At 34.6% G+C, this 19726-nt stretch overlaps 1 protein-coding gene across 2 annotated transcripts in view; it reads right to left on the bottom strand.

Annotated features, from left to right (window-relative positions):
* Positions 1-852: 852 nt before the first annotated feature.
* The window catches only part of MRPS9 (mitochondrial ribosomal protein S9), a 33417-nt gene continuing 14543 nt past the window's right edge, over positions 853-19726 (bottom strand). For both annotated transcript variants that reach the window (XM_033052694.1, XM_033052695.2), the window contains exons 3-11: positions 19150-19212; positions 19030-19060; positions 16836-16915; positions 10510-10592; positions 7710-7785; positions 4896-5064; positions 3396-3504; positions 2423-2592; positions 853-1060 (exon numbers count right to left, since the gene is read on the bottom strand). In XM_033052694.1, the coding sequence (XP_032908585.1) occupies positions 969-1060; positions 2423-2592; positions 3396-3504; positions 4896-5064; positions 7710-7785; positions 10510-10592; positions 16836-16915; positions 19030-19060; positions 19150-19212 (873 nt within the window). In that variant the 3' untranslated portion in view covers positions 853-968. The remainder of the gene's footprint in view (positions 1061-2422; positions 2593-3395; positions 3505-4895; positions 5065-7709; positions 7786-10509; positions 10593-16835; positions 16916-19029; positions 19061-19149; positions 19213-19726) is intronic.

The following is a 19726-nucleotide window of genomic DNA, read 5'->3' as shown; positions in this document are numbered from 1 at the left end:
TCCTTGAAAGTATTTCACCTCTGTCGCCGGAAGGAAGTTTGCAATAAACCAAAACCTTAAGCCTTTGGGTGAGTGCCATAACCACTAATCTATTTTGGAAGGCTACAATTATAGACAGGAGGTGGGCAGCACTGTCATCACCTCCTGCTTCTGATTTTAAAACAGAAAAGTTATGACTGTATTTGGCAAAGAGTCCAATGCTATCTTTGTGCATTAGCCATATTCAGAACATGCCTCCCTGAACAGGCCCCTTGAGATTTAAGGGGTGGAGAAGAGTGTTCTAAAAGACAGCTTCAGCTTAATCAATCCCTGCAGCTCTTTCTGCATTTGGGGGAAGAACAGAAAAACTCACTCCTCCAGAGGATGATTCAGAGAACCTAAATTTAGGTACTTGTTCTGAATCACTCCCTACTTAACCTGGGGAAGCATCCTGGAGACAACTGATTCCACAGGCAAAGGTTATCCTCTGTGACAGTTCCTCTCTCAACATTCCCTCAATTGTCAGTACTATTCTCACTGCTTCTCAACTCTACCACAGTTTAGGTAGGAAGCTGCTGCTTATTCTGATACCTGAGAGGCAGAAAGGGAGGCACATTGAAGATATTCAAACACCTGATTAGGAGTTGCTTAATTTTAGAATTTAAACTGCCAAATCATTAAACAAATAGACTGATTTTTAGAAGTCATAATCCACCAACAGTTTAATAAATTGTTATTGATTTCATTGGAGTTTAGATGCAAAGTTGGCACTTGGGCAACTATCTTAGAATTCCATCAAATTGCACCACGATTTTCCACAATTTTAAATAAACTTACAGTCATTTGTTGCTTTTTAAACAGAAGACACAGTAATTATAAAGGGAAAAAAAGTCTTTATTACTAAATATAGTCATACAACAGTTTTAAATCATAAATCGGTATGTTTTGAAATTTTGGCAGCACTTTGTCACTCCTTAAATACTCAAGACTTATCGCTTTTTCCAGGTGAATTTCCGTCTTGGTCCCTCTTGACCAGGTTTTTTTCGTTCCTTCACACGTGGGTCAACTGTGAGTAATCCAGCTACAAAACAAAGAAAAGCACCCATTTATTTCTTACAGGTATACTACCTGTGAGCAACTAACTTAGACTTCCACTAGCAGTATGATATGATTTGTAGCATCTAGAGGGCTAAAGGTTCAGAACCACAAAATACTGAAAAGTGTCATCAGATCCTCTTACATTTTAACTTCTCTTTAGTAACTGAACTGTGTATTTTCCTTTACACAGCTCTAAAATAACCATGCAATGGTTTTTACCTACACATATTGCTTAAGCCTTTAAAGCAGTGGTCTCCAAACTTTTTTGATCGTGCAGTCCTAACAGTATTTTTGAGCATGTGCTCCCAAATAAATGCATTTATTCACTTACGAATTATATACAGCACATTCTTACTGAATCCCGATGGATCAGTTGCACATTCACCATTCTGAAAACCACTGTTTTGTGGTATATTTAAGTACAAATATATTTATATATATAAATATAGTTAAAAGCACATTTGGCAATGTCCCAAACATGTTCAGGATTACACTGATCTCAGTAAAGATACCAAGCTCATTACAATGTCTATTTACAAGGGTTTTCCTAGCAAGTCCTACTTGCCAATGCTGAAAACGTACAGTCCCCGAAACTTGTTGCAAAGTGTGAAGACAGCTTTTGGTTTCATGGCTGCCAGTAGAGTGAAAAAAAATCACAGCTGTTCTGCCACTAATACAGGCAGGTACTCTTGCTACTAGTCCAGAAAGAGCAGAGTTAAAAGCTCACCATTCAAAACTCTGCATTTGCTGAAACAGCATGGCCATCTCATCACCGAGAAGCATCAAATCCTGCAGTTATCTAAACAAATTCTATCTCATCCTAGGTACCTTGAAAACACTAAATTATGCAAGAGAGGGAAGATGCTCCCTCAGTTTGGCTAGCTGCATGCAGTATGTTTGTGCTGATTACTCTGTCTTCAAAGCCAACCCTCCAGAATTTATGTTGGAGAAGAAAACTTTAAGATATGAACAAGACGTGACCAGCCAAGTAAAACAAACCAAAATCTCGGTACCTTACAGCTCACTAATGTCTGATCCAGATTAATTTAGTAGTGAATACACATTCATGTTTTGTGATTCTATGGTGAGGCAATATAAGCTGGTTAATAGACCTAAAAGAGGTCATGAACAGATGGAAAAACGCTTGAGAAGTCATCCAAAATGTACACAAAGGATGCTAGGAAACAAGTGAAAACAGTCTATAAATAAATGCAGATCCCTTTCATACAATATACAAGGTTTCACTGGGATTATTTACTCAAATCTGATCCTTAATGATCCTTGTATTAATTCTGTTAATTACCAGAAACACATTAAGAAACATTGAAATAATTTCAATTTCTACCTTGCCTCATGAATTCCACCTCCTTTTCTGTCACAAAACTCCTTAAGGCTTTTGCAGTGGCTAAACGTATTGCTCCAGCCTGTGCAGATCTTCCTCCACCAGAGACTGTGCAAACAGTATCATGTTTTCCAATTCTGCCAAGAAACTGGAAAGGGAACAACAACTGTTCCCTAAGGGGGGGAAAAAAAAGAATAAAAATTAGAAAGATTCATGTGTATAAAGTTTCACGCTATGCACATTTCTTATCTTTGTACATACAAAAACACAGTTAACTTTTGGGCAGAGATCCACAAAGGCGTTCATATCTCATTCAAATCAATAGGAAATTAGCGTCTAGGAACATATTCAACTGCCAATGGTAAGTACTTTAAGTTCAGTTTTACAATTACTTTTATTTCACTACTTTTATATGGAAGCCAAGATTCATCAGCTCTGGATATTGAAACTGAGCAACCTCTCCCTCTATTCTTAAGCTTAAAAAAACACAATATAAAACAAAAATAAAAATCACATTGTGACAAGTCTTCTCTATATCAGACTGCACGCATCCTCCAAAATCTGAGGTTTTACATGAAAAGCCTCACGTTGTTTGCTTCCACTATGTTACTGTATACCAGAGTAATTACACATGCATGTCATTGTGAAACACTTAAAGATAATGTTTATTATTTATTTTTAAAATAAATTTCAGGCCGTTTCTAAGGGGACTAAAATTTGAACTATTAAAACAGTCTGCGCTCTTGGTTTTTGCATCCGTTCAGAAAAGGAGAGGCAAGGAGCACAGAGCAAGGCTTGCCCATCAGTAAACTCCTGAAAATTAGGAGAAAATGCAAGACATTTTTATAAAACAGACAGTTATACAGAGACAAGAACATAGAATCAACACAGCACCAACATGTAACTGTATGGCATTACTTTTGTTGGAATAATTTAAGTAGAGTAAAAATACAGCATTTCACAAGACAGCTCTCACCTGTCCTGCAGCACTGGGAAATAATGTAAAATGTCTATTCCATTCACTGTAATTTTTCCAGTCCCATTGTCATAAACTACTGCAGTAGCTCTTGCAGTTTTTCTTTTACCTTAAAGGAATTAAACCAAATCTTTTATGAGGTTTCAGTATTCTACAGACCTTCAAGTGCCCAAGCAGTTAAACAAATCTCAACACATTCATACAGTGCCAGTTGTTTGGTTTTACAGGTTGAGGTAACAAAAAAAAAACACAAAGAACAACTATCTTTCAATATATTTGAATCAATGTCTATTAAGTGGGGGAGAAGTGTGTGTTGGGAAACCGATCTCCTTCAGCACAAAGGAAGCAATCATTCTGATAAAGGAATTATGAAACAAATAAGACATTCTTCTTCATTTTGGGGGTGATGGGGCACAAGCAAAACTGGTTTTGAACTTATTAAACTTGGTGGCTTTTCTTAAATCACACAGGTTGCATGCTCATCAAACTTCATTAACTACTGTTCTGAAGATACTACTGAAAACCAGTACAAATTAAATCACGGTTTGGTGCTCTCACATCTCTTTGTTGTCCTGTAATCTTGAAGACAACCCAGGTAAAGCAGAGCTCTCTAGCCATTTTGTCCCTCAAATTATTATCATCTGCTGCCTGCTGCATAATAGCCATAATCTCTAAGATTCCTCTAAAATGTACAGCATAAAGTGTGCTTGCACACATGCTTTGTCCAGAAAGTCATTAGCCTTTCCTATACATGTTGTTGCCATATTATTTTTTCTATGCAATCACTCATATCCTATACTATATTGTTTTTCAGCAATGTGTGTCTCTCCAAAGAAAACCTAACAGCCTGTGTTTAGAAGATATAGAGACCTGCATGGCTTTCCTCTAACAACCCCTCCATCTCAGTATAAATTATCAATATTCCATTATCCATCTCTGTCCCATAATATTTAGACATTTCCTCTTCACATTTTCCTAGGCTGTTTGCAAATATCCAAATGCCTTGCTATTTATTCTTTGCATCTTCAAAGTTCCCCTCTGTTGGACTGCCTACAAAAGTACTGATAAAGGCTACTCAGTAGTCTAAGCCATTTTCATACTAAGCAATGACAATGTTTATTTCCATGGAATTATTCATATGTGTTTGTGCTCCTGCAGTCCTCCACTCTTGATGTTCAGCAGTCAGCTCCAGCAAAAAATGAAAGTGTTTTTGTATCCTACAACCTGTAGCACAACGGGGTCCTCTCTACAGAGACATCACTCTATAGAAATACATGTAAAAAACAGATGATGGGAGTCTGGGCCAAAAACTTGTACTTTTTGACCAGTCCATGTCCCAGCTTGGTGTTAACATCACTAACAGCTATACATGCAGTATACATACATTAGAGCATATAAAATGAAGCAGTGACACTTCCAGCAGTGCTGTACGTACTATAAAGAAAGCAGTGTGAAGAGGAAAAAAGGCTGCACTGTTACCAGTCAACTTGAAATTCTTACCTTCCCCAGTGCTGAAGGCCACTCCTCGCTCATCATACTGCAAGGGCTCAATAACCACCTTCTGCAGCTGCACTGGAACTTCTCTGGAAAACTTCTGTATGTACTTGTCCTCAATGTCAGCACATGGCAATGCTACCAATTTTTGTAAGAGTTTAATAAATCTTGAATACTGTAAGACAACAAGACTTCATTAAAGTATGCAAGTGTAATTGCATTTGCAAAAACTTTCTATTTTTATTTAATGGATCTTTCCTACTTCACTTTTATTGATGATTTCTGACAAGATGACACTTTTGCACCTACATGCTGATTTAAGAACAGCATGCAGTTGCATCATTTTCTGTGTGACTAAAGACATCTAGCTGTTTCTTCACAAAACAGTGAAACTTTACTCCAAAGCATAACCAACCCTTTTAAATAAAGGATTATTATATTAGAATTATGTTCATCTCACTTGAAAAAAAAAGTAAAATGGGGAGGATGTCTTAATTATTTTAATATTGTTTTATTGAAATATGAAAAGGAAAAGATTTTCACCTGCTTTTTAGTAAGTCAGTACATTCACTGATTTGGAAATAATTTTATTTCACTGAACTGAATCTCATAAATGATTATATTTCATAACATATACAAAAAAGGCCTATCTTTGGCTGTTCAAGCTGAGTTACTTTAATGTTTATGATTTCCTTTAAAACTGAACAATCAAGGTATTTAAAAATTCAAGAGATACTTGACTTAAAGGGCAACCTCTTGAAATAAATTATCCTTCACTACTGTGTGGTTCTTCTTCCCCCTTATACCTCCCTCCAAAGTTCTTCAACATGTGATTAAAGAATACACACCAGCATGTTAACCCATTTATGCCAAAAGCTGTCCTGTTACCAAGTGTTACTGGCATGAGCTCCAGACAGCTGTCACCAGATATAAAGGTATCACACCACCAGAAATAGATTTTTCATATAGATATCACAACCTGATTTTTGAAGGTTTTTTGTACTTACAAGCAACTATTTCAAGTATTTGTTCTTCTCTCTGTTACCAGAGTCTTCTCTAGCACAAAATTACTGTTTTTCTTGTAACTTTACAATAATCCCTGGAACTTTGGCATCACTTGAAAACTACTTCTACCTAACAATATGACACAGATTTGTGGTAAAGCCTTTGAAGAGCAGAAATATGGAAATACAAAAATGTAGACATTATAGAGACTATAGAAATAGAAAGCTTCCAATAGATTTCATTTGGAGACTGCAAAGGGGAAAAAAATCAATAGCTCCAATTTTGTTTAATAATGTAAACACCACTGAAATTTTTGTTGCAGTGGCAAAAAGTAAGAATTTGAGCAGGCAAGACTGGTAGCTTATACTGAGACATTTCAAATATATTTAAACCATGTTTTTTACTATAGTCTGAGACTTTGTGATCTTACATGGGAGGGGCCAGTATGTAGAAGGGTTTGGTGTGGGTTTTTGATTGGTTGGGTTTTTTTTAAGTTTATTGCAATGTACTTTTACAGATGTAGCATGTACTAAAACCAAGCAGTGAAGAACACCAAACTGTTTGGTTGTACAAGCAGACCTGGTACATGGAGAGGAAAAATGGCCATTCCAAATGTAGGAGCCACTGAAAATACTGAAGTCTTAATGGTTTCTACTGCAAGCAAGATAGAGAAAGTCTCCTGGATATTATCAGGATGGAGAATTTACAATAACTACTTCTGACTTATGGACGCAATCTGCTTGAGACCTTTTCACATCCCCCACAGACAAGGAAGCCACCACATGCCACTGTTCCAGATGACAACTGAGCAAAGGGCATGTTTGCTGCTGTTGTGCTATTTTTGCAAAGCTGTTGTTCACAGGATAGACAAGATAGAGGAACACTGCTTCTAGGTGATAAAACACTTGGAATGTTCAGACAAATAGAGTTACATTCTGATACTGTCATATTCAAGCTTCCAAAAGCTAGCCACAGAGACTGAACCTGCTGTTACAAAATCTAATGCTCTTCAGGGGACTGTAGGGAAAAGCTCGGGGTGAGAAAAAAGTGTGTGACTATTAGAACGAATAATCTTATCCCCAGAGATAGATGTAAAGGACAACTCCAAAGTCACAGAGTGATATAGTTTGCAGACTCTGAGGAAACTGCAAAACCCTTCCCTCTCCCACCATATTCACACCAAGGAGAATGCATCAGGAGATATCTGTATCAAACCATAGATCTATAGAGCTTCGTGTCTTTTTCTGCTATTTGATTTTGTAGTCAATCACTAAGAAGAAGGGCTCCTAATTTCTAGTAAGCCCCCTGTGACTTTCCTATCATTACCATGTCATCCTTAAGATTAAATAAACTCTGTGCAAGTTTACTCGCGTAGAAATTAATTGCATTTCCCCATGTTGAATATTTACCCCTTCTCTACAATTAGTAACAGAGGTTCTAGCCCCATTTGTTTTTCATCTGTAAATACAATAAATGACAATTTATTTCTATAATAAATTCTTATTCCCCATTCCTGACCACACAATTAGATCACAAGGAACAAGTGCTCTAAGTCTCACAATGCTGCCAGGAGAAAAATGAAATTATGATAGTATCAAAGGAAAGTTCTCAAGAGTTATGTATTGTGCTAGATAAAAAATATCAACACAAGTAATTTCAAAATAACATGAATGTGACAGTGCTGTGAACATATACAGACTTCATCAGAAGACAGAAAACCCTTCTGAAGAGCACCTGCTTTTGCATCCAAAACCACCCAGAGTCTATATTCTTAAAACACAAGCCTCCTTAAGATTGGGAAGATTAATTACTTACATCATCATCTGACACTTTTTCTAACAAAATTTCTTCCAATTCAATCTTAGTCAGCCATCTGCTGCCAGCCAGGTTTCTGTTTAAAATATCACATATATTCTTCCTTTAATTAACCATGCAATTAGAGTTACATCACAAAAGACCATACATACAGTCTTCGTTCAGAAATACATTTTCCATTACAAATGAATGCAGATCACATTCCTATAGTAAACATGAGAAGGCTAGGTTGATTTTAAAAGATCTGACTTTTGAAAGGTATGGTAGCTTCATGTATTGAATTAACCACATGACTGTTATGAGTATCAGCTATGCATTATTCATATTATTGAAGTCTGAGATTGAATTAGAGTAGTTCTGTAATAGGAAGTGATCTTCCTCCCAACTTATGACTTACTTTAAAAGCCTGCTGCCAGGACAAAAAATTTGGTTTACTAGCAGCAAAGAACAAAATCAAAGGCAGAATGTTAAAATCAAATTCTTTTGCTGCTGGTCTTTTCTGATCAATATAGAGAACAGCACTAGCAGTAAGCACAGTCAAAGTACTAAGTACTAATGTAGCAGTGGCACCCTGTATTGTATCTACTGTGCAGCCTCGAGCTGCTCAGCACAGGGACTGTACTAATGACAGCAAAAGCAGAAATTACTAAGAAAACAGCCTCATATAGAGATGCTAACACAAAGAAAAACCAGTGTTTGAAGTGACCAACTAAACAGTCATAAATGTACATACCAACATTATCAGGTAAAATTAAGGTAAAGAGTAACTAGTTTCTTAACTCCTCAGGTTTTTTAGCATTTTTAGCAGCATTAATGAAGCTGTGATTCAGTAAAACACTCCTTCTGAAGGTGTTTTTAAGAAGTACTACTTATCAAGAATGCATTTTAATGCTTTTCTGAGTCAGGACATGAGAAAGGATTATTTAGAAATAATGCAGATTCTAACAATGATTTAAAAAAGCTTCCAATCTTGACAGACTCAAGTATATACATGCATTTACATATTGTTACTTGCTATTTCCACTGAAGCTGGAAAAAATTTCTTGCTTGTGAAAAGCTACAAACTTGAAGTAGTTCAGATCAGGTTCTAACCCTACAGTTAATATTACAGAATATATTCAAAATAGATTTTCTAGGAAAAAAAATCCTCAAACCAAACCCCAACAAATTCCATGCCTCAAAAAAAAAAAAAGAAAAGAAAAAAAGCCTTTCCCACCAACCCTACCTACACTTAGGAGATAAATTATCCTATCCAGACTAATCTCAGAGGAAGTACCATATCCAGCGTGAGAAGTAAGTCTCAAAAATCCTTTAAATTCTCTGAGCTTTACAAACCTAACAGGGAAAAAACCTTTCATCTCTGACTAGCTTTAGGTCGTTTTTCACATCAGTAAATCCACTGGCTGAGCTCTGTAAGGAGTCAGGCTATTTTTCAGCAGCATGCAGCAAGAAACTAAATTCATTTGTTCTCTTGTCTGCTCAGAACCTAACACGAATCTATAATAAAACATTCTGTGGGTCACAGAATGCTATTTATATCATGAAGAAACATGAACTTCTGTTATTTAAGAAATTGAAATAATCTCAGCAAATTAATCCTTTCTCTTCCTAACATAAATAACAAATGGTAGAAATGAAGAAGTGACAAACCAACATGATGTGCTCTTGGAGCAATGCATAAATCTGGTTAGAAAATACACAGCAAGAAAAAAGATAAAAACAACTTGGGACTGGGAAAAAGGTAACTGTACAGAAAAGCAGTAAATGCTTAAACCAAAACTTCCTAGCTATGTCCATTTATTTCAAATACTTGCTTAACTTAATTTTCTTAAAATCCTTGCAAGATATCTCAAAAAATCAAGACTAAAGTCTAAGAGGAAAACACAGCACTTAAAAGCATATCCTGACTGAATACTTAGAAACCAACAACTGTAGATTTCCCAGAGCTTCTAGTTGACATGGATGATTTTGTCCAGTGGCTAACTGGACAGAAAAGATGAATAGTTTGCTGTGCATACCAGAGAAGTTAAACAGAAAAAAAGAGACACTAAATTCAATTATTAATAGTGGTGGTGATAATTAATGAAATCCAGTCAAACAAGCTTTTCTAAAATTACTAGGTTTTGATGATTTCTGTTCAAAGCCATTAGAAGAAAAATAGTGAAATTAAGTATTTTGAGACTCTCAAATTTAAATATTGGTAAGTTAAAATAGTCAAGAATTGCAATTAAAGATTATTAAAGAGTTGCTTTTGGCAGCAATAGAGCAATAGAGTGACATTATTAAAGTCCTGAGATTTTAAAAGCAAGAATAATGTAGTTAGTACTTTAAAAGCCCTTCTTATAAAAAGTTTACCTCCTTTTTTCAAAATACTTCAATAAAAGACATAATTAGAAAAATTAATACAAAATACAGGCTTTATACATATATAAATCAGACATATATGAACATACATATGTTTCATACAGAAACATAGAATTCTGGATATTTTCTGTTTATTTTCAGATCACACTTCAGAACTTTTATGAAGCAAAGAATATTGAAAAGAGTAAAGAGAGATTAAAGAGTAAGAGAAATAGATGGAGGTTCCCTACTCTAACAGTGAGAACTGAGTGCTCCACATATATCTAGTAAAACATTTCAACATTGAATTACCCTACAAATATTACACAACGAATAGAGCAAAAGCCTGAAAATGTGTTTGTGGAATAAAAGGCAGGTGGGGAACTACGAGAAGTGCCAAAACCAGAATATGAAAGCACATTAAGAAAACTACTACTCATTCTAATTGGAAGCTTACCTTTTTTCCTTCTGAACAGGAAGGTCTTGAGCTATCAGTTGGTCTTGATGTTTCTGAACATTCAGCCATTTTTCATATGTTTCCTTAAATATATATAGAAGAAGTATTTAAAAAGATTTTTTTCATTTAATATTAAAACTTTGCTAATTAAAACACATATTTATGTGGTTTTACTCTTCAAACACTTAAAATAGAGGTCAGAAAACAAGCAGAGCTCTAACAAAAAAGAAAACATGCACAGTTCAAATTCACAGATTTTGAATTCTGCAACACTGTTCTTTGCCTCCTTACATATGCTTGTAAAAAAATTCTCAACTGTATACAGAAAGACAACTATATTTGTATAATAAATGCAACTCCAAAACATACTGCACAATAATTTCATCAGTGCATTCACATTTTGGTTTGACTTCCTCAAAATACTGGCAAGGTTTAATACTGAATTAATTTAATTTAGTCAGGATTTTTGCACATGTAGAAGTATCAGGTTTACTAGTGGTCTGTATCAGGTCACAACTTCTTACCCTAGCATGTCCACATGGACTAAAGTTGCACATTTACCATAGTAAGAACCTTAGGTTCCTTCAATCTGTAGATGTACTTTGAATTTTCAGTGTTTTTAAATGTTTTCTCAAAATTCTTAGCTATGTTATTATTTTCAAACAATGGTGTGACAGTGATTTAGTACTTCAGGAAAAAAGGAGGGGAAAAAAAAGCAAAAGGAGAAAATACTCAAAAAAGTCACAGTAAAAACATTACAAAAGAAACACATTTTAAATAAAGTATTTTTAGGTTTTTTTTCAGTTCAGAGACTAAAATTCTAAAATATAACATCTAATACTCTTAATCACAACAGTGATCCAAACGCAAAGGTAAATAAGAGTATTTGGAGAAATAATTGTAAATCATATTGAAACAACAGGACAGTTGCACTACAACCAAGTACTTCTATGCCAAATAATTTACTTCCCTTTAAAAGTGAAATAGAAAGCTTACAGTCACTTTCCTATACCATACCAATATGAGTTTTAGCAAATACTAGAGAGAAATAACTGTAGGAATTAGTGGGGACAAGAAGCAATGGTTCAGGGTTTTTTTATTTGTATTGCTTACAAAAAAAACAGTAAAGGAAGAAACATGAGACAGCTCTGTCCTGTCAGATATTAACTAATGAAATATTAGTTCTTAACATAAAACTGGGATTTTTATTAGGATGTAGAGAAATTTCTGCAACAGCTTAAAAATAACCCCAAAATAGAAGCCCTTTGCTTAGTTATAAACACCTACTGTTCAAGCTGATTTTTTCACCAATATAAAATACACCTGCACATACACTAAAAATATTTGTGCTTAAAATGTATGAACAAAGAACAGATTGTTATCTGAGTTGCACTCAAAGCATTTAAATAGAGACAACTCCGAAGTCTCTGACGCAGGTCACTGATGACATTTTTAATGGCACAGTGGAACAAAATATTTTTAAACTTATTCCACAGTTAAAAATCCTGAAATACCAAATAATTCACTTTTGTGACAGCATGAGAATTCATATATTATAGTAGTAAACCTTACAGAAATCCTTTCTTTTTCATGAGATAATTGTATCAGATAGGAACTAGAAAAAAATTTCAACTTAAAGTTTATTTATCCTCAAATACAGGCAACATTGCATAACAGAGCAGAAATTAGATTTTCAAGTATTTCCAAACCTCACAAATATAACTGTAGTCCTCTAGGAAAAGATATGGTATTACTACTGTGGGGAAGATTTAAGTCACATCACTCTAGTAATCGATTCCATTCAGAGCTGACCATTAGGCTTCAAAAATGATTGTACATACATTAAAAGCACATACAGTTTGGGTTAGAGAGCATGAGATCTGCCTGCAACAAGCAGTTTTTATGTATCTGTAGTTAAGACATAGAAAAGAATGAGTATGGAAACTTCTGCTTGGGACCACAGAGCAAGGGAAGAGAAGGGGAAGGCGGGCTGTGTCTGTCCCTCAGCAAGCTGGGGAGAGTTCAGTTGGGACAGTCTCAGAGACTGAATCTGACGAGCTCAATGAGTTCCTGCATTTGAAAAAGGTAAACTAGGCACAAAGATAATATTTTGGTGTCAGATGCCTAGAAGAGGTACTGGGTTATTAGGTCTTATAAATGTGTAAGGAGGTTTTTCATCTCACTGCTACTCTTGACTTACCTCTTGCCTTCAAAAGCAGAGGGTGGCACCACTCTACCTGCAAAAGCAGATTCCTGTCTGCCTCCTCACAAACACCCAACCTCCTCTAATACATTCTGGCATACATTTTTATTTATTGTATGGTCAGCAAAAATACATGAACAGGAGCTCAACACAGCTACAACACAGTTCTTTTAAAAAGGACATAGGGAGGTAATCACAATTGCGACCTTAACACTGACTACAGTCAGAATTGCTTCTAAACAGCAACTCAAGTATTTTCAGGTAACAGGACACAAGTTAAAAGAAGACTTTAGGATTTTGTTATATTTGCAAACTACTGATAAACACGGGCAAATAAAACAAGATATGAGTTACGACCTACCACTCTTTAGCCTCAGAAATTGTCAGTTACAATGACAAAAATCTTTAGAACAGCTGCAACAATAAAATTTTCCTGAAGACCCTCCCTAAGTAATCCCAAAGAACACCAACACTCCACAGCCTGTTTAAGTTCTAAGAACACGCACTTTTAAGAATTAAAATGATCTCTTTAAACTGTTCTAGTTAAATTACAGCAATCATGTCTATTCAGACAAAGAACCCTTTACACAGGAGATGAAGTCAAGCAACATTGAAAAGTAGCATTTTAAAGTAATTCCAAGTGTAAGAGAAATGTTAAATATAATTTCCTACATATACATATTTCTGGCAATGCAAGTGGACTTGCAACTCTTATAAAATTTTGGTCTGAAGTACTAAAAAAAAATAAATTGATACATGTATCTAATCTGTGTATAGAAATAAAGCCAACAGACTGAAAGAACCACTCACGTGTGAAGTAAAGTATGTGGATGAGCCTTTGCAAAATCAGGAATCACATCTAATGCCCAATAATTTATCTGACAAATCTTCACTCCCCAACAGCTAAAGAAAGCTTCTGAAGACACACTTGCTTTTTCAAAGCTGGCAGGTGAAGATTTTACTAATCACTTGAGGATTCAATAGTCCAATTCATGACTGTACACATCTGTGTGTCTTGTAAACTCAGCTATTACACAATCAAAATAGCTGATTTTACAAGCTTGACTATGTACTGAAATGCTTCCATTTCTAATAGAGAGATCAAATTTCAGATTGCTACAAGGACACTTAAAATAATAAAAAAATACTTTACTCTGCATTAAAATATATGGAAGAAAAGAGCAAATGAAACCCTAAAAGAGATCTTTATGGGGAAAAAATTCTATTAACATTATAGTTAAGATATGCTGCAGAGCCCGCATTTTACCTCAGTTTGCACTTTACTTTGTTTCTTGTGTTTTGAGTTCAGGATACACTTTACAAGGTTTTAACTTTTGGAATATTTTTGAGAGTTTGAATGCTCAGTTGTTAGAGCATTTACCTCAATCCACAAGCCCTGATATTTCTAAAAAACGTACAAGAAGCATGATTACATGGAATTACTATTTTCCTGTATACAATGGTATGAAGATAACATTTTGTCTTGCTCTGCACATTACAAAAATGCTATTATTCTAAAAAACTTTTAAGTGATTGTCAAATGTACTATCAAACATTTGTGAAATGGTGTTTCATGCGATAAACATTCATTTGTGTATCAGAAAAAAAAGAAATTGTCCTTTTTCCCTACAGCTAAACTTTATTCAACAAGCAGAACAAAAACAATAAAGCATGAAACAAATATCTTGTATGATAGTTCATTTCATATTGAAAGCTAAACACGTACGCTGGCAACCATAATACATACAAAGATAGTTTATTTTCTAACTATTTATTTATCTTTATTTTCTAAGTGGACAATATTATTTATTAGGACTAACTAAACAATAATGATATGCCCAGTTATATAACCAACAAGTAATAAAACTTAAGTTCCACATGAGCCTATGTAGTAATTAATGGCATATAAGTTTAAGCTAAATAATATGTTTATCCCGTTTATTAGATTTAATAGCAATTTAAGAGACATCCTCAAATCGGATTGATTACTTACACTAGGCTGTATTAAAATACAACACTTTTCTGGACAAATTAATTAGTTTTGAGACTTAAGAATACATTTTGTTAAATACATTGCATTAAGGTTAACCACTTATTAGTTTAATAAGTGGTTAAAACAATGTTGGGAATTTCATGCAGATTTTGGCTTTCATTTGGCCGACTTAAAAAAACCCTGTTAAATCTCACTTAATGGATTTACATTTATAGAAGCCTATTTAATGAAAATATTCAGAAACAGTTGAAGAACACTCAAGTATCCTATACTAATGCAAAATGCATTTGTCAAGGCCATTTGTTTGAAGTTGGCTGTCACGCTCTTAGAAACAAAACGCGCGCTATACGTTCAGAGATTTCCAAGGCAAGCTTGCATACTCTAACGGCTAGGAAGAGCTAAAAATAAACTTGTGCTCCTTGTAAAATTTGTAACTTCTTCATTATGATGGAATGCAACAAAACATCTTGCCCTTGGGTTGCTCTGTTTCAGCCAAAACAAATGCAAATGGCTTGTCAGATGACAGCTGTTTGATAAGGCTCCTCTACAAGACCTGCATGCTTTACTTTTTTCCGTGAAACTTGGGATGAAAGGCAGAAGGCAGGAAGAGAATTAATGTAGCATACAGTCTAAAGGCAATGCTACAACCGTGATTAAGTAGAAAAGTTAAAAGGCACAGATTTTCCACAGCCTTGCTGCGTGCAACCCATCCGTGTAACAAGTTGACAGGCCTAGTGCGTCAGCTCCATCATCCTCTCCGACAGCTAAAACACAGCACTGCATCCCTTTTCAGAGAAAATTTGCGTCTGCACCATGAAGCGTTGTACATTATTTCTTAGCACTGCAGGGGGCTCAAGTCCATATGGAACCTTCACAAATATTACCACAGATCAAACCAGCGGCGTTTCGAGGCAGATTTGACATACCTATTTAAATGAACAGCAGGGGTCCTCGGGCTGCCTCGGGCTGTGCAGGAGAAAACCTCTGTGGAAAGTCTATGCTGCAGCTCCATTACTCAGCAAAGACACTCTCTACATTTATCATTCATTTCATTTCTGCCAGGGCAAGAAGCTCATTTGCCCAAGGTCAACAACAAAAAAAAAAAAAGAAAAAAAAAAAGTGGGGGTGGTTTTTATTCTCCCAAAGAAATAAATGTACCTGACAAGAGGGGATTTTGTCCTTTGGGTACACAGAACACAAATAAATATCAGATCATTCTAATAAAAACACTATACTCAGTAAAGTTGTGCACTGAATTTGTGACTATAAAGTTTGTTTTCCTGACTACTAACCACAGAACTAACTTCTTAAAACTATCTAATGAGGAAACAAAATCTGACATGAATATCCAATTAAATATTTCTGCATTATAACATTATACATTATTAATGCTTTTGTCTTCTTTAAGTGCATATAAGAAATATGAATGTCTTTCCATGGACTCTTCTAAAGACGCAGATAATGCTTGTGCTACTGATGGTCACAGATATGCAAGGGCTGTTCACACTCCATGCCAAGACTCGGGGTCTAGTGGTGTTCTATTAGATACAGCTTTTTTCATAAAGGTAAAAGATGCAGATCCTTTACTCCTGGAACCATATTAATCAGAAAAAGCCTTAAGTTTGCATGAATGGAACTATCTTAGAAAAATCAATTAAGCAGTTTAAATGCAAATTTTCTTCACACTAAATGTCAGCACAAATAACATTTCCTATAGCTTTGCCCTTCACAGAGGAAAAAAAAAGAACTATTTTTTATTCTACAATGAACTTTGCTAGAACTAGCCATTTTTGTTGTATGTGCATTCTCCACTACTAATTTTTTGCTAGCAACTAGATACAGCTCATAAGAAAACATTCAGACTATTCAAAACCAGTCCATACAAAATTTTTAAATGGACCAAAAATTAAAGGAAAAACTATTACATAGTGTGCTCTCCTAAATGTGACACAAAAATGCTCATAATAATGAATATTGTGACACAAAAATACACATTGCATGTAGCTTCAGTGGTGATATTATGGCCTACTGTGAAAACATAACTAAACTCAGGAGCTCCTGAGTGGCACCTCTAGAATAACATGCACTTGACTGGGAGCTGACATTATTTATTACAGATAACATACTTACATGCATTAATGAATAATATGACTGCTTGCCAGTATAAAAGAGGAAGTGAAATGGTCGCCCATCTTCTCCCCACTGGATTTCTAATGGAAGGCAAGATTAGACAAGAAAGCAATATAAAATCACTAAAAAAAATCCCTTGTATTTAACTGCAGTTATAAACTTCTTTCATAATACTGATTGTCCTTTTAAATATCAGAGAACAAAGATATTTTACACGTGCTCAATCTGCCTGGAAATCTACTACTTTAGACAATCTTTTTTAAACCTAATCTCCTTCTGCAATTATAATAAAAATTTAACATTATAGCTGTAAATAATATTTTACATAAGGAAATCTCTCATATACAACTCTAAAGACTGTATAGGTGGCACTACAAATAGAAATATACATTTTAGAGTAAAAAGAAGCACAAAGTAAGAGACAAGTGAAATCCACATTGAAAAATGAAAGATTAAAGATAAGCAGGTCTGGAAAAGCAGTGCTAAAACAAAGAAGATTTTTATTAGCATACTACTTCTAAGCTAAACTAAGTATGTGTACAATTGTCTTTTGTGGGCAACAATTCAGAACTTTTGTGTTATTACATTTGTGATATTTAAATACACAGGCCTATCCTATAGTTTACATAATTAGTTCAGTAAGAAAACAAATGTTCCACATTAATTCAGCATGTCCAGTGTGTTTTATCAATTACAAAATGTTATTTAAAGACAAATGAACTTCAACTTTGGAGAGAAAAGAAACAAATTACAAACTTCGATAACGTAACAAAGATCTCTTTCAAATACAGAAAAATTACAAAAATAAAAACCTGAGAGCTTTTTACAAATTGAACTGTAGAGAAAGTCCCAGGCATATTATCCAGTTAAAGATGCAAAACTGAGCAGAAAAGAAAGGATACAGGGGAGTTTAACCCACATATACTACTAGTGGACTATGTGATTTTCCATGTATGCAGTTGTGAAAGCACATTTTGTTGAAAAAAACTGTTCTGAAAACTTTCCAAAGCATAAATTTAAGTTTTTGTACTTCAAAGTTATCAAAGACTCAATACATAGACAAGACAAAGCTGCCTTAAGAGATACTTATTAGAAGTGTTATTTTTAGATGTAAATACAAAACTACACATTTTTAGTAATTTGTACAGTCCTCAGTATACAGTTAGCATTTCAAAGAATTCTTTAGTCCTGAAAGCATATAGCATAGTAGCCTAGTTCTTTCATAAAAGAGCCCTTGCATTTTAAAACTACTTTATTAACTCCCTCCTACCCTTTCACTTTCTACTTTTTTACTTCACATTACAGGAAAGTTAAAAAGTAAGGCATGATACAACTTGAACGCTGAAATTCCAAAGTGTCAGATAATTTATACAGCCTTCCAAAGACACAAAATCCCCTAAAAAACAACTATCAATTATTCCAGCAGCAGGAAAAAGGAAGGAAAATTTTAAGATTTTAATGATGATCAGAAGTGTTTGAGATTTGATAGCTCAGATAGAATTTCACAGCCATGCTACTAGTTCATACAAAATACTAGTCAAAAACAGACAATAGGTTTTGACCTTATGTTGTAAATGTTCTATATAAAATGAAATATTTGATTTTATTGAACTGACCAACATACTAGGATATCACTGACATCCGGAACTTTATACAGTGTCTAAGGAGCAAGACTAAAGACGGCATGGACAGACATGCAGAGTTAGGAATTTAAGATCAAAGAACTTATTAGAAGAGGTTCCACTCTGCCTATTATTCTAAAAAATTCAAAACTCTAATTTCTAATCTTCTAGAGCAACAAAGTGACAAGGAAAACTTTTGGTTTAAAATCGTATTAATGAATATTTTATAAAGTTGACAGACAGTTCTGACAAAAAGCAACTGAATTTAACAAAAGGTTTTCCTGTAACTTCAAGAGATTCTCCACATCATTCTATTTATTGCTTATTTTTAAGCAATGAAAAACATTTATCTTAGTCAGTTAATGTAACTTCTGAAAAGATCAGTGGTACTCCAGAACAGACCACTAATTTCTATCCTAAAACACAGAATATCAGAATAGACTTTCACTGCTCATGTCTTAGTATTCATTAGGGACATAGGGAAAAGAGCCAATCCATAAAAACAAGAAATTCTACATAAGCAACAAATCTAATACTTAGAAATAATAAAATAAATATCTAAGAACACTTACTTCTCTGCTCTGGAAAAACTTCATTAGGATGCTGTAAATAAATAAAAAATATCAGCAAAATGAAAGAGGTACTCAAAGTTTCATGCTACAGCTATTCAGAAATGTAACAAGAAAACCTACCTTCATCATAGGTCTGGCTTGCTCGTCAAATAAGCCAGAAGGAAAGAGATAGGCAATAGCTCTCTGAAAACAAGAAGAAAGATCTTATATGTGACTTTTCCCCCACAAAAGCATCATCAAAACATTTCCTGTGTACTTTCTTATGCAAGAAATAGCATAACATTTGCACAGTAGGCAACCAAATCAGTAAGAAAACATGACACATATGTGGTGTGCTGAGAAGAAAAGCAGGTATTTCCTCTGGAATCCTCAGAAGTAAAGCCTCATTCTGAAGGCTGTACTCTGCTGCATCAGAATGAGTGAACTTTCCTCTGCCAAATGTAGTAGAGTTTTATAGAATGCATTTATCATAACTTTCCAGAACTACTCAAGTGCAAAGACCACCTTTATACACAGTGATTTTCCAGTAAAATTTCAAGTGCTGTGACTTCCAGAAGAAATCACAATACTTATCTATTTATCTTTCTGAAAATATCAGTGCTTGCTAACAGTGCCTGCTGACAGATCAAGCATAGAGATTTTATTTGAGGTAACAGGAAAAAGCCAAACTTTAAACATTTGGAATCCCACTTTCTAC

This window comes from Catharus ustulatus, chromosome 2 (assembly GCF_009819885.2).
Source record: "Catharus ustulatus isolate bCatUst1 chromosome 2, bCatUst1.pri.v2, whole genome shotgun sequence".
Classification (NCBI taxonomy): domain Eukaryota; kingdom Metazoa; phylum Chordata; class Aves; order Passeriformes; family Turdidae; genus Catharus; species Catharus ustulatus.
This window is presented reverse-complemented; position numbering and strand designations above follow the sequence as displayed.